General features: G+C 42.3%; 1 protein-coding gene across 2 annotated transcripts in view; it reads right to left on the bottom strand.

Moving 5' to 3' along the window:
• Positions 1-5,259: 5,259 nt before the first annotated feature.
• LOC120026400 (guanine nucleotide-binding protein G(z) subunit alpha-like) overlaps positions 5,260-12,750 on the bottom strand; it is a 38,508-nt gene continuing 31,017 nt past the window's right edge. For both annotated transcript variants that reach the window (XM_038971260.1, XM_038971259.1), the window contains one exon: positions 5,260-7,292. In XM_038971260.1, coding sequence (XP_038827188.1) covers positions 6,948-7,292 — 345 coding nt within the window. In that variant the 3' untranslated portion in view covers positions 5,260-6,947. The remainder of the gene's footprint in view (positions 7,293-12,750) is intronic.

Below are 12,750 nucleotides of genomic sequence, written 5' to 3'. Positions count from 1 at the left end.
TTGAGATGTAGAAATTAGGGATGGATATATATCGTGCTCCCACCCATCCAGGACATCTACTCGAAACGGGTGCTTGAGGAAGGCACGCAGCATCATCATAGACCCTACACACCCCAGCCACGAGCTGTTCACTCCCTTACCGTCGGGCAGACGGTATCGGAGAATGAGGTGTGATGCCAACAGGCTCAGAGACAGTTTCTATCTACAAGCCATCAGATGGTGGAACACTTGAACTGGACTGACCAACTGCTCTGATTCTACGCACCTGAGCACACATGCACTCACTCATGCACACACCTACACAGACATATACACACACACATATACATTCATGCTACACACACATCACAACTGCTGCTACCAGACTCTTATTATATTGATCAGTACACTGGCCCCCATCCCCCCCTTCCCCAATACACATGTAAATATTGGACTATAAATTGTTCCTTCCTGTATTATACTTATGCTAAAATGTTTATTCTGTTCTACTGAGCCATTTATTTTATGTTTGTACTCTTTTGTTATTTCTTATTGTTGTCTTATTGCTGTTGTAATCAGTGACGGCGCCAGAGAAGATGGCTGACATTTTACGTGTTTCTAACTGATTGTGTTTTTATGTTCGTTTTTTTGCGTTGTTTCTAACTTGTTTTTTTACTTATTTTGTACATAATGTTGCTGCTACCGTCTCTTATGACCGAAAATAACTTCTGGACAGCGATTACTCAACACGAACTGGCAGAAGTTTTTTTTTTCCTTTAACGAGTCCGACGAGCCGAACGTGAACGCCGTACTGCTTTCCCGGGAACAGGCCCAAATCCCCGTCATTTGCGTGAAAAGACGTCGGAGAAAAAGAGGACGGAGGTCGGGCTGCTTTCTGAGAATTCGTAGGCGATCGAATAAACCCCACCAGTTTTTAGGTTTTGCTCACCTGAAGTAAAGTATCTCATGATAAGCTGTAGACCACACTATCTACCTAGAGAGTTTTCATCTGTATTTTTCATAGCTGTCTAAATACTCCCACAGACCGATGCTGGCACTAAGACCACACTCAATGAGCTGTATTCCGCCATAAGCAAACAGGAAAACGCTCACCCAGAAGCGGCGCTCCTAGTGGCCGGGGACTTTAATGCAGGGAAACTTAAATCGGTCTTACCAAATTTCTATCAGCATGTTAAATGTGCAACCAGAGGGGAAAAGACTCTAGACCACCTTTACTCCACACACAGAGACGCATACAAAGCTCTCCCTCGCCTTCCATTTGGCAAATCTGACCATAATTCTATCCTCCTGATTCCTGCTTACAAGCAAAAATTAAAGCAGGAAGCACCAGTGACTCGGTCAATAAAAAAGTGGTCAGATGAAGCAAATGCTAAGCTACAAGACTGTTTTGCTAGCATAGACTGGAATATGTTCCAGGATTCTTCCTATGGCATTGATGAGTACACCACATCAGTCACGGGCTTCATCAATAAGTGCATCGATGACGTCGTCCCCACAGTGACCGTACGTACATAGCCCAACCAGAAGCCATGGATTACAGGCAACATCCACACTGAGCTAAAGGGTAGAACGGGACTCTAACCCGGAAGCTAATAAGATATCCTGCTATGCCCTCCTGCGAACCATCAAACAGGCAAAGTGTCAATACAGGACTAAGATCATATCGTACTACACCGGCTCCGATGCTCGTCGGATGTGGCAAGGCTTGCAAACGATTACAGACTACAAAGGGAAGCACAGCTGAGAGCTGCCCAGTGACACGAGCCTACCAGACGAGCTAAACTACTTCTATGCTCGCTTCGAGGCAAATAACACTGAAACATGCATGACAGCACCAGCTGTTCCGGACGACAGGGTGATCACACTCTCCGCGGCCAATGTGAGTAAGACCTTTAAACAGGTCAACATTCACAAAGCCGCAGGGCCAGACGGATTACCAGGACATGTACTGCGAGCATGCGGTGACCAACTGGCAAGTGTCTTCACTGACATTTTCAACCTCTCCCTGTCCGAGTCTGTAATACCAACATGTTTTAAGCAGACCACCATAGTGCCTGTGCCCAAGAACACTAAGGTAACCTACCTAAATGACTACTGACCTGTAGCACTCACGTCTGCAGCCATGAAGTGCTTTGAAAGGCTGGTCATGGCTCACATCAACACCATTATCCCAGAAACCCTAGACCCACTCCAATTTGCATACCACCCCAACAGATCCACAGATGATGCAATCTCTATTGCACTCCACACTGCCCTTTCCCACCTGGACAAAAGGAACACCTATGTGAGAATGCTATTCATTGACTACAGCTCAGCTTTCAACACCATAGTGCCCTCAAACCTCATCAATAAGCTAAGGACCCTGGGACTAACACGTCCCTCTGCAACTGGATCATGGATTTCCTGATGGGCCGTCTCCAGGTGGTAAGGGTAGGTAACAACACATCCGCCACACTGATCCTCAACACAGGGGCCTGTCAGGGATGCGTGCTCAGTCCCTCCTGTACTCCCTGTTCACTCATGACTGCACGACTCCAACACCATCATTAAGTTTGACGATGACACAACAGTGGTAGGCCTGATCACCGACAACGACGAGACAGCCTATAGGGAGGAGGACAGAGACCTGGCCATGTGGTGCCAGGACAACAACCTCTCCCTCAATGTGATCAAGACAACGAACATGATTGTGGACTACAGGAAAAGGAGAACCGAGCACGTCCCCATTCTCATTGACGGGGCTGCAGTGGAGCAGGTTGAGAACTTCATGTTCTTTGGTGTCCACATCACCAACAAACTAACATGGTCCAAGCACACCAAGACAGTTGTGAAGAGGGCACGACAAAACCTATTCCCCCTCAGGAGACTAAAAAGATTTGGCATCGGTCATCAGATCCTCAAAAGGTTCTACAGCTGCACCATCGAGGGCATTCCGACTGGTTGCATCACTGCCTGGTATGGCAACTGCTCGGCCTCCGACCGCAAGACACTACAGAGAGTAGTGCATAAGGCCCAGTACATGACTGGGGCCAAGCTTCCTGCCATCCAGGACCTCTATACCAGGCGGTGTCAGAGGAAGGCCCTAAAAATGGTCAAAGACTCTAGCCACCCTAGTCATAGACTGTTTTCTCTGCTATCGCACGGCAAGTGGTACCGGAGCTTCAAGTCTAGGTCAAGAGGCTTCTAAACATCTTCTACCCCCAAGCCATAAGGCTCCTGAACATATAATCAAATGGCTACCCAGACTATTTGCATAGTGTGTGTCCTCCCCCTTTTACACCGCCTCTACTCTCTGTACATATTACCTCGACTAACCGGTGCCCACGCACATTGACCCTGTACCGGTACCCACTGTATATAGTCTCGCTATTGTTATCTTACTGCTGCTCTTTAACCTCTGGTAACTTTTATTTCTTATTCATATTTTTTAAACTGCATTGTTGGTTAGGGGCGTATAAGTAAGCATTTCACTGTAAGATCTACACCTGTTGTATTCGGCGCATGTGACTAATACAATTTGATTTGATTTTTGATTTGTTTGAGAAGGAACCTGCAAGTGAGCATTTCATTGAAAGATGTCTGCCATGCGTATCCTGCACATACAACTAATAATTACACTTGAACCTTGATACATTATTGACTAAAATGCATTGCATTTTAACACATTTTAATGCATTGTTATTTGATGAGCTGGAAGAGAAATGACTTTTCTTTTTCAGCAACTTCTATCATTCCATGTGAGCTTACTTCATGAAGCAATAATGCATCGATTCTGCTGCTATACATTTTATGTAATCGCCGGTTAATACTTGGTCTAGCGACATGTTTGTAGACAATTAGAATGCGACAAGTGTCGCTGGTCAAAACAACATTTAATTTATACTCTGGTGGAATGACTAGATTGTCGCTGCAACTGTCAGTTTCCTTGTAGCACTGACATGAAAAAAGTTAAATGGCTGGTTTACAGTCCGTCTCTCGACATGTTGACAATTGTTGTAGCGACATCATGAACATTCTATTGTCATCCGACACCAAACTTATGAACGTTATGAAAAAGTATAAGCAGCCAGGTGCTCCAGATAGCATACTTTCTCTATTTTAACACCAATAAACCCATCTGTTTTAAAAATGAATTTGGTAAATGTCAACCAATCAGCAAGCCAGGCAACTAAAATCAATTTTTAAACAATGTTTTGGTTCGTTAAATACTAGTTAGCTAGCTGGCTAGCCAGTTCAAATAATGACCAGGGGGTAGCTGACAATGTCTTAACTTTAGCATCTTTTTATTCATTATTACAAGAAAGTAAACCCAACAACATTATTATTTGCAAGGTAATGGCGAGCTTACAGAAAATCTCTTACTGCCACAGTGTGACGAAATAAAAGTAGCTCATTCTATCTGATAATTTTAGAACTGTGGCAGTCCGGTAACCACGACAATGGACGTTGCGACAAGTCGCAGAGACTTTTTTCATGTCTGTGCGGCAAGGAAGCTGACAGTCACAGCGACAATCTACAGACATTCCACCGGAGTATAAACTAAACTTTGTTTTGACCAGCGACACTTGTCTACAGACGTGTCGTTAAACTGGCCATTCATAATAACAATGACAAGTTTGATGTCGGACGACAATGGAATGTTCAGGATGTCGCTACGACAATTGTCTACAGACATGTCGATAGACAGACTGTAAACCAACCATAAGAAGCAGGCGCTGTGGATGGCCAAACAATGACCCGTGGAACCATTAGCAGTAGGAAGGGGGTCAATCAGGGTTTGTGCTCTGAGTTGAATTTGTGGCTATCCCAACCGCCTCTGCCACCCTGTCAAATCTCTGCTGCAACAATTTATCACTTAAATCAATTTACTCGTAATTTAATTGCCTACTCTAATTGTGTGTTAGTTATTTGTCCCTCCCCACCATGTAGCATGGTGGCTCAGATAAGAACAAGCTCTTTTAATGGTGATTTAGGAGAGAGAGAGAAAGAGAGATGGCTTAGGAACAGGATGTCCCACTCAAAATTTCGAAAATATATTTTTTTGTTGGCGGGTGTATTGTTAGATTAGAATTAAAGGCATAAGAGACAGCAAAACATAATACCAGTGCTTCATCCACATGGTGTAGAGCCTGTTCTCATAAAGATCTGAAACAGTAGTGTGTACTGTATTTCCCTGTCTACTCCCATCCTACCCATGACCACCACCCAAAAACACATTCTCTGCACAACCAGAATTTGCATAATTCATTTTATTTATTATTATTTTTTATTGTTTGGCTAAATTGGTTGTTTTTTGTTGAAGTGAACATCCTGTCAAGCCTGAAGCCCTTAGCTGAGTTGTTTCCTCTGCTGAAAAGGTGAGGGTTGGAGGAGAGAAGTAGAGCAGGGCTTTCTCTCTCTCTTTCACATTATCTCTCTCTTTCACATTCTCTCTCTCTTTCACATTATCTCTCTCTCTCTTTCACATTATCTCTCTCTCACACATTCTCTCTCTCTCACATTCTCTCTCACTTACAGTATTCCAACTCAACCTTTTATTTATTGTTTTAACAGAGTGAACCTTACAGTATATTTACACATCATACCCACTGTATAACAATTACCATGTAGATAGCGCAAGGAGGATTAAACTGAAGTGTTTGTTTTTTCGCATTCATATTTTTTGCAGTCTTCAAACTTTTTTCCCTTTAACCCTCCCCGACCCACTCTATCATCTCATGCTGGGTTTGTAATGAGCTTGTCATTGGCGTCATCATCGTCACCATCTTCATCATTGTCATCATCATCATCTCAAGTTATAGTACTCTTTTCAATAAATTCCTCTTAGACAACAGCTGTACAATCGTACACAGTGTTTGACTTGTATATATATTTTAGGGAATATATTAGTTAAACCTAAAATAACAGAAAACAAATCCAAAATAAAAAATGATCAATATCCCAATTAACAAAATCATGCATGTTTTAATGTTTCTGTCAATAAAACCAACATTATTGATGGGATCTGTTTTTATTTACACTAAAATTGGCACTGTTTTTGATGTCTTTGTTGCTGGAAACTGGAATGATCTTAGAGAACACCATCCACTCTATGGAGTGTAACACTCTCCTGGTAGGTCAGAGACCTGCTCTAAGGGGCAGGTTTGACAAACATTTTTTTTAAACAAAAAAAACTGAAAATATAATGAAGAGGGACAAACAGATAACCTTAAAGAGCCATTTAGCCCTCAATAAATGAGATACAGTGTGTGTAGAAAATACCCTTTACTTCAGCTTTCAACTGTGGCAGTTTTCTCCTTTGGATAGAAACCCTGTGACATAAGTCATGTCCTCCAACTATTTTCCCAGGACACCTGTGACTCACCATCTCCCTATACCTTGCCAGGTAAACCCGCTGTCCAGCTTTTTAGGGGAAAATCCACAGGAATTTATTGATTTTCGCAAAGCAGCATTAATTGACTGAGGCAAATAAAACAACCTAAAATGACAAACGTAACTCTGAAACTGCCAGTCAAGAACTCCTGCTCAATACCAGGTTTGGCAGGCAGAGGGTAGGGGTAGCTGTCTTCAGTATCCATTGTTTCCACGCCAAACAAGTGCTTGACAGTTGATCCCAAGTCCTTGTGTGTGAGCAAACATAAGCATGTGTGTGTGTGTGTGTGTGTGTGTCTCTACATACTCATATATTCAGTGCAAACACATTTATGCTGACCTTGGGTAAATCCCATCTTGACCTTTGACCCTCAACTCTAATATTTCAAGCAGATCAGTTGATCCTATAGCCGTCCCTGACAATCCCAACCCCCTCGCTCCACCTTGCAGGTTCTCTCTTTCCTACACTTCCTCAAAGAGACTGACAGACAGGCTTTGTGTGTAATGGGCCTGGTAGCGAATAGGTCTACTGCTGCCATGCAGCCCTCTCTCCCCTCCCCACCCTATCCCCAGTCCTAGCACAGCCCAATGTACTTGAGATTGTTCTGGATGATCACGTCCGTGACGGCGTCAAACACAAACTGGATGTTGCTGGTGTCTGTGGCGCAGGTGAAGTGCGAGTAAATCTCCTTGGTCTCCTTGTTGCGGTTGAGGTCCTCGAACTGCCGCTGCACGTAGACTGCCGCTTCCTCGTAGGTGTTCTGACCTCTGTAGTCGGCGAAGCACACAGTCAGAGGGATGCGCTTGATCTTCTCGGCCAACAGGTCCTTCTTGTTGAGGAAGAGGATGAGTGAGGTGTTGGTGAACCAGTTGTTGTTGCAGATGGAGTCAAACAGACGCAGGCTCTCTGCCATACGACTCTGTAGAGAGAAGGGATGGAAAGGGAGAGAGAAGAGGCAATCATGAGAAAATTGTTGTTCCCTCACGTGTGACACAGCCTATTGACATGTAAGAGAAAGAGGCTGATGTTGGGCCAAAGCTGAAGATGGTTATAAATTAGTCATTTTTAGTGATTGTGAATATGATTTGCTGTAACTGCTAAATCTTCCCAAAAATAAAATATGTTTCCAAAAAGTCATTGAAAATGAGAACACGATTTGACCCTGTAGTGTAGATTAAAAATCTTTGTGGCAGTTGTTCAGATCTCCACTCGAGCAGCCAAAGGTGTGGTTTATATGTTGTGTAAACATGGACTGGAGACTTGGTCAAAGACCTGCACTTGAACTCTCATCCTGGGAAAAAACAGAGCAGGTCTTCTCTCTCACTTCAAGCTTAGCATGAGTAAAGAACTGTTACTGCCCACATGGTGAGCACTAAATGAGTTACTGGAACTGTGCACAGTTAAAAAACACATCAAAGTCTTGTTTTTGAGGTCAGATGATGTACAGATGTACAGATAGCCTTGCCTTCTCTGACGTAAGACAAATGGTTGAAATGAGTATGAAATGTATTTCAAATCAACGGTATTACATTTCAGGGAATTTTCATGGTATTTTACACTGAACATAACCATGAACAGGAACAATTCTCAGTGTGGACAGATGGACTAAGCGACAGAATAAACTTGATAGGTTGAGTACATCTCTTAAGCCCATCCCAGGCATGACATATTTACTCTACCTTTGAGCTTTAGCCATGGGAGCAAAAGCATAGCCTGCCTTACATTGGCTTTGCCCAAAGCACAACTTCACTGTCTGTTTTCTTTCTATGATTGCAAGATTGTGTTTTTGGAGGCATATTAAATTAAACAATATACAATCTTGTGGTTCTTAGTTTTCTGCTACCAGACCAAGACCCATTTGTTTGTGCTGCCTCGGAGATGTCAGCTGTGTATTATCCAAACCCCTAGGATACATTTTATTTTCCTCCTAGGATGCTTTCCAAATTCATGAATGGGAGCCAGTTCTGTTAAAATGTGTAGCCATGAGGGCCACAGTCATAACTGTCAAGATCACATGCTCCCAAAAATGCATTTTGTTGTGAAGGTTTGTGTTTCAAACCTCTAAAACACATGAAATACAAATTGCAAAACCAAAGAGGACTGTAGCCCTTTACACTTGTACCCATTTACGTGTTGAAAATGGCAGATGTGGGCCCTGATAATTGCCTAAATTGGAATGCAGTGGCTGTACAGTAAAATGCTATAAATCACGTCAGAGCTCAGGCTCTGCGCTTCACAGCGCTGTAGGATTTTGACTGACAGCCGTTCTGAACATGAGCACCACACGAGACAAGTTGCCCCATCACTCCCGCTAATTGAGCAACTTTTGGACATTTTTGTCATCTGAGTGAGGGAAATGCTGTAAATTATTGAGACGTTAAGGAATATAATAAATACTGCTTTGATGTCATACAACAGGCTAGTCTCAGATTAGACATAAACAAATATCCGGGACACTAAAATTAGTATGATATGTTATGTTTGGTATGGCTACATAAGACAGAATTTAACTTAAGGAGAAAAACACGAACGTCTAACAACCCAAAGGTTGAGTGTTCCAATCTCATTACAGACAGCTTCAGCATTTTAGCTCATTTGTAACCTTACAACTACTTACTACTTTTTAGCTACCTTAAACTACTTAGCATGTTAGCTAACCCTTCCCTTCAACCTAACTCCTAAACTCAACTCTAACCTTACCCCCAACCCTAACCCCTAGCCTAGCTAACGTTAGCGTTAGCCACCTAGCTAACGTTAGTGTTAGCCATCTAGCTAACTTTAGCCACAATAAATTGGAATTCGTAGCATATCATTTGCGTATTGTAAATTCGTAAATACTGTACGAGTTGCAATTCGTAACATACTCTATCATACGAATTGGAATTTGTAACATATCATACCAAATGGATGATGCACATCCACAAATTTAATACATACCATACCAAACGTAACATATCATACCAATTTGAGTGTGCTGGATTTTCGTTTACTATGTTATGTCTACCCCTGAGTCCAGATCGCAGTCATACAAGCAAGCCAAACAGCCATGAGTCCAAATGTGCACTTGACATTTCCATATCATGAAACTAATGTCATATACAGTGTCAATGTTTATGATCACTTTGTTTGATATACAGTTACAACATGACATGGTGTCATAGCCTGGGTTGTTCTGAACACAATGAGCCTATGTTTGTCTGTTTTGAAGAAAATTTGTCTCGGAACGTACGCCTGAATGCACTCATGACTCCTTTCTATGCGCATCACAATTCCGTTCTGTTTCTCTGAATTGCCTTGTGAAAGCCTAACACTGTAAGATCGTATTTTAGAATTTATCTCGTCATGTTGGCAGTAGAACAAGCTTTCAAATTATGCTCACCTGACCCAGATTGATAATTAATATTGGGCCGTTTTTGGATTGTGTAAACAACAACAGTAATTGTGTGATGACGGGGATGCAGGTCTGTGTTCCAAACAAAACAACTACAAGTGTGCTTGCTCTAGTTCCTCAACGGCACAGCTAGGAGAGCTCAAAAAAGCACCTTATAGTTGAAGACTCTTCTTTGAGTCATACAAGTGCATTGAAATAACTCAGGAACTGTGCACACTTTGGAGAGGAGTGTGGCCACTTGGAGACCTCAGTTAGTCCTCTCACTCAAACCCATGTCATTTTTATGAAGTTTTATGAAGGTGGTTAACACGGTCAAGACCTTTCCTTCCTCTGGAGGCCGCCAAACTATATATGTATGCTATGATCCTCTCACATCTGAGATGTTGCCTCACATGCTGGTCACAAGCAGGAGTTACTATCCTGAAACCAATTGAATCACTTTACAAACAAACACTTAAGATTTTTGATAACAAACCAAACAGTTACCACCATTGTCATATCATTTACAAACATAATTTATTTAGTCTAGATTGCTTTAAGCAGAATGTAGATGCAAGCCTTGTCTTTAAGATCCTGCATGGTCTTGCCCCTCCACCCCTATGCCGGCATATCATGCTCAATGAAAGCACCTCCAGGATAACAAGGGCAGTAACTAGAGGGGATTGCGTTGTCCCTTTTCGACACAGTAAAACCGGTCAATCGGCCTTCTCTGTTAGAGCTACAATATACTGGAATGCAACGCCCATGGACTTGAGAAGCTGCACTGATTATTGTACTTTTACATTTAAATTGAAAACATGGCTAAAATCTATCCAAACCTGTACACATTCAGTCTTGTGTCAGGTCAACTGTTGTGTCCTCACCTTTGGTCTAATCATTTCCCCATAATCTCCAAACTGTTCCCTTTCAATTGCTACCATGGTTATGCATATGCTTTTCATATTTCTTCTGTAAGAAACATTTCAATTTAGCCCTATGCATATACAGTAGGCCAATTCCCATGCGTGTAAAGAGTTAACAGCTCCCTAAAATCACTGGCATACTGAAATATATATTCACATATTACTGGGGAGAGGAGTTGTTATATATCAAAGAAGAACAAGGAAACAGTTGTTGGTCATGCAGTGAATCATAGTTTGAGCACAAGGGAGTGCTGGGCAGTTGGTGAAGCCAAATGTGAAAAGAACAGTCTGACTGACATCAGTACAGATGCAGCAAGTAGAGCTCTGTCATGCATGAGGCTTTCCCCAAGATGTACAATATCTATGAGATTAACAAAAATCTGTGGACTGATAGATTTCATATCCCATTAAAAGTCCCCGGTACTAAAATGACTAACACTAGACATACTGCAAGTGTGTGTGTGTGTGTGTGTGTGTGTGTGTGTGTGTGTGTGTGTGTGTGTGTGTGTGTGTGTGTGTGTGTGTGTGTGTGTGTGTGTGTGTGTGTGTGTGTGTGTGTGTGTGTGTGTGTAAGAGAGAGAGATATGGGAGGCTGCAGGCATGTGGTGTGAATCCAGTAGCTTGTGACTGAGTGAGGAGTTCAGTTTGAAGACTGGGTGGCTGTTTAAAAGGTTACACAAAACATCATGGTGCTCTGAGCACATCACAAGATATGCTCAGAGAGAGAGAGAAAGAGAGAGCGATAGAAGGAGAGAGAGCGATAGGTGGGCAAGTGCAATTAAACATAGTTTAACAACAAGAGGGTTGTAGCGTATAAAGTCTCTGTTGTCTCATTTACTTGAACTATAAACCATCCACACTTATTTGTTGTTGCGTACAATATGTAGTGTTTTGCAATGTTAAACAAGGGACTAGGCAAATTAACTCATTTGTATACTGTAAGTTCTATGTTCTATATAAGTTCTATGAACCAATCATCTGAACATACAGACTTGTTATGAATCCGGTGCTGTGGCGCGAGACGCAAGCCTCTTTTCTCTGGCATAAGTAGGCATCCTTAGGGACTGAGCTTAGGACCCTAAGCAGTGTACACTAAATAAGGTCAGAGCCAGACGCTCCCCCTCCATTTGTTCTCATGGTGTCTACACCAGAACCCTGCTGCGTGGAGAGGAAGGCAGCAGCACACCCACTGTGCTTTGGGACTCTCTACCCTCCTTACCTGTTCACTCCGTCATCGTTAGAGTTACAGAGGGAGAGAGGAGGGAAGAGGGGAAAGCAGAGTAGATACTAGGGTAGCAGCACACAGCAGGACGCTTCCCCTCCCCTAGACCCTGAACACACCATCCCTCCCCGTGGCCTATAGGCAGAGCCCCCGCCCTCTCCCTGAGCACACACAGGCCTTAATTAAGATGAAGTATTAATGAGGAGGTTCAATCCTGTGTTAATGCTTTGTTTCAAGTAAATACAAATCTCTGGAGTGAGTGAGGAGCCACCCCTACATAATTCAATTAAGGTTCGATTCGATTGGCACTACCTTATATACTGAAGAAACATATAAACTCAACATGCAACAATTTCAATGATATTACTGAGTTACAGTACATATAAGGAAATCAATCAATTGAAATAAATTCATTAGGCCCTAATCTATGGATTCCCTAAAAACTTGAGACATCTGTGGCATTGTGTTGTGTGACAAAACTGCACTTTTTAGAGTGGCCTTTTATTGTTCCCAGCACAAGGTGCACCTGTGTAAGGATCATGCCGTTTAATCAACTTCTTGATATGCCACACCTATCAGGTGGATGGATTATCTTGTCAAATGAGAAATGCTCAAAAACGGGGATGTAAACAATTTGAGAGAAATATGCTTTTTGTGCGTATGGAAACTGTCTGGGTCTTTTATTTCAGCTCATGGAACATAGGACCAACGCTTTACATGTTGAGTTTATATTTCAAAAGTCTAAAATCTGGACACACCTACTCATTCAAGGGTATTTCTTTATTTTTAAACTATTTTCTACATTGTAGAATAATAGTGAAGACATCAAAACTATGAAATAACACATAGAATCATGTAGTAA

This window comes from Salvelinus namaycush, chromosome 31 (assembly GCF_016432855.1).
Source record: "Salvelinus namaycush isolate Seneca chromosome 31, SaNama_1.0, whole genome shotgun sequence".
NCBI lineage: Eukaryota > Metazoa > Chordata > Actinopteri > Salmoniformes > Salmonidae > Salvelinus > Salvelinus namaycush.
Note: the sequence above shows the minus strand (reverse complement) of the source record. Positions and strands in the feature narration are given on the sequence as shown.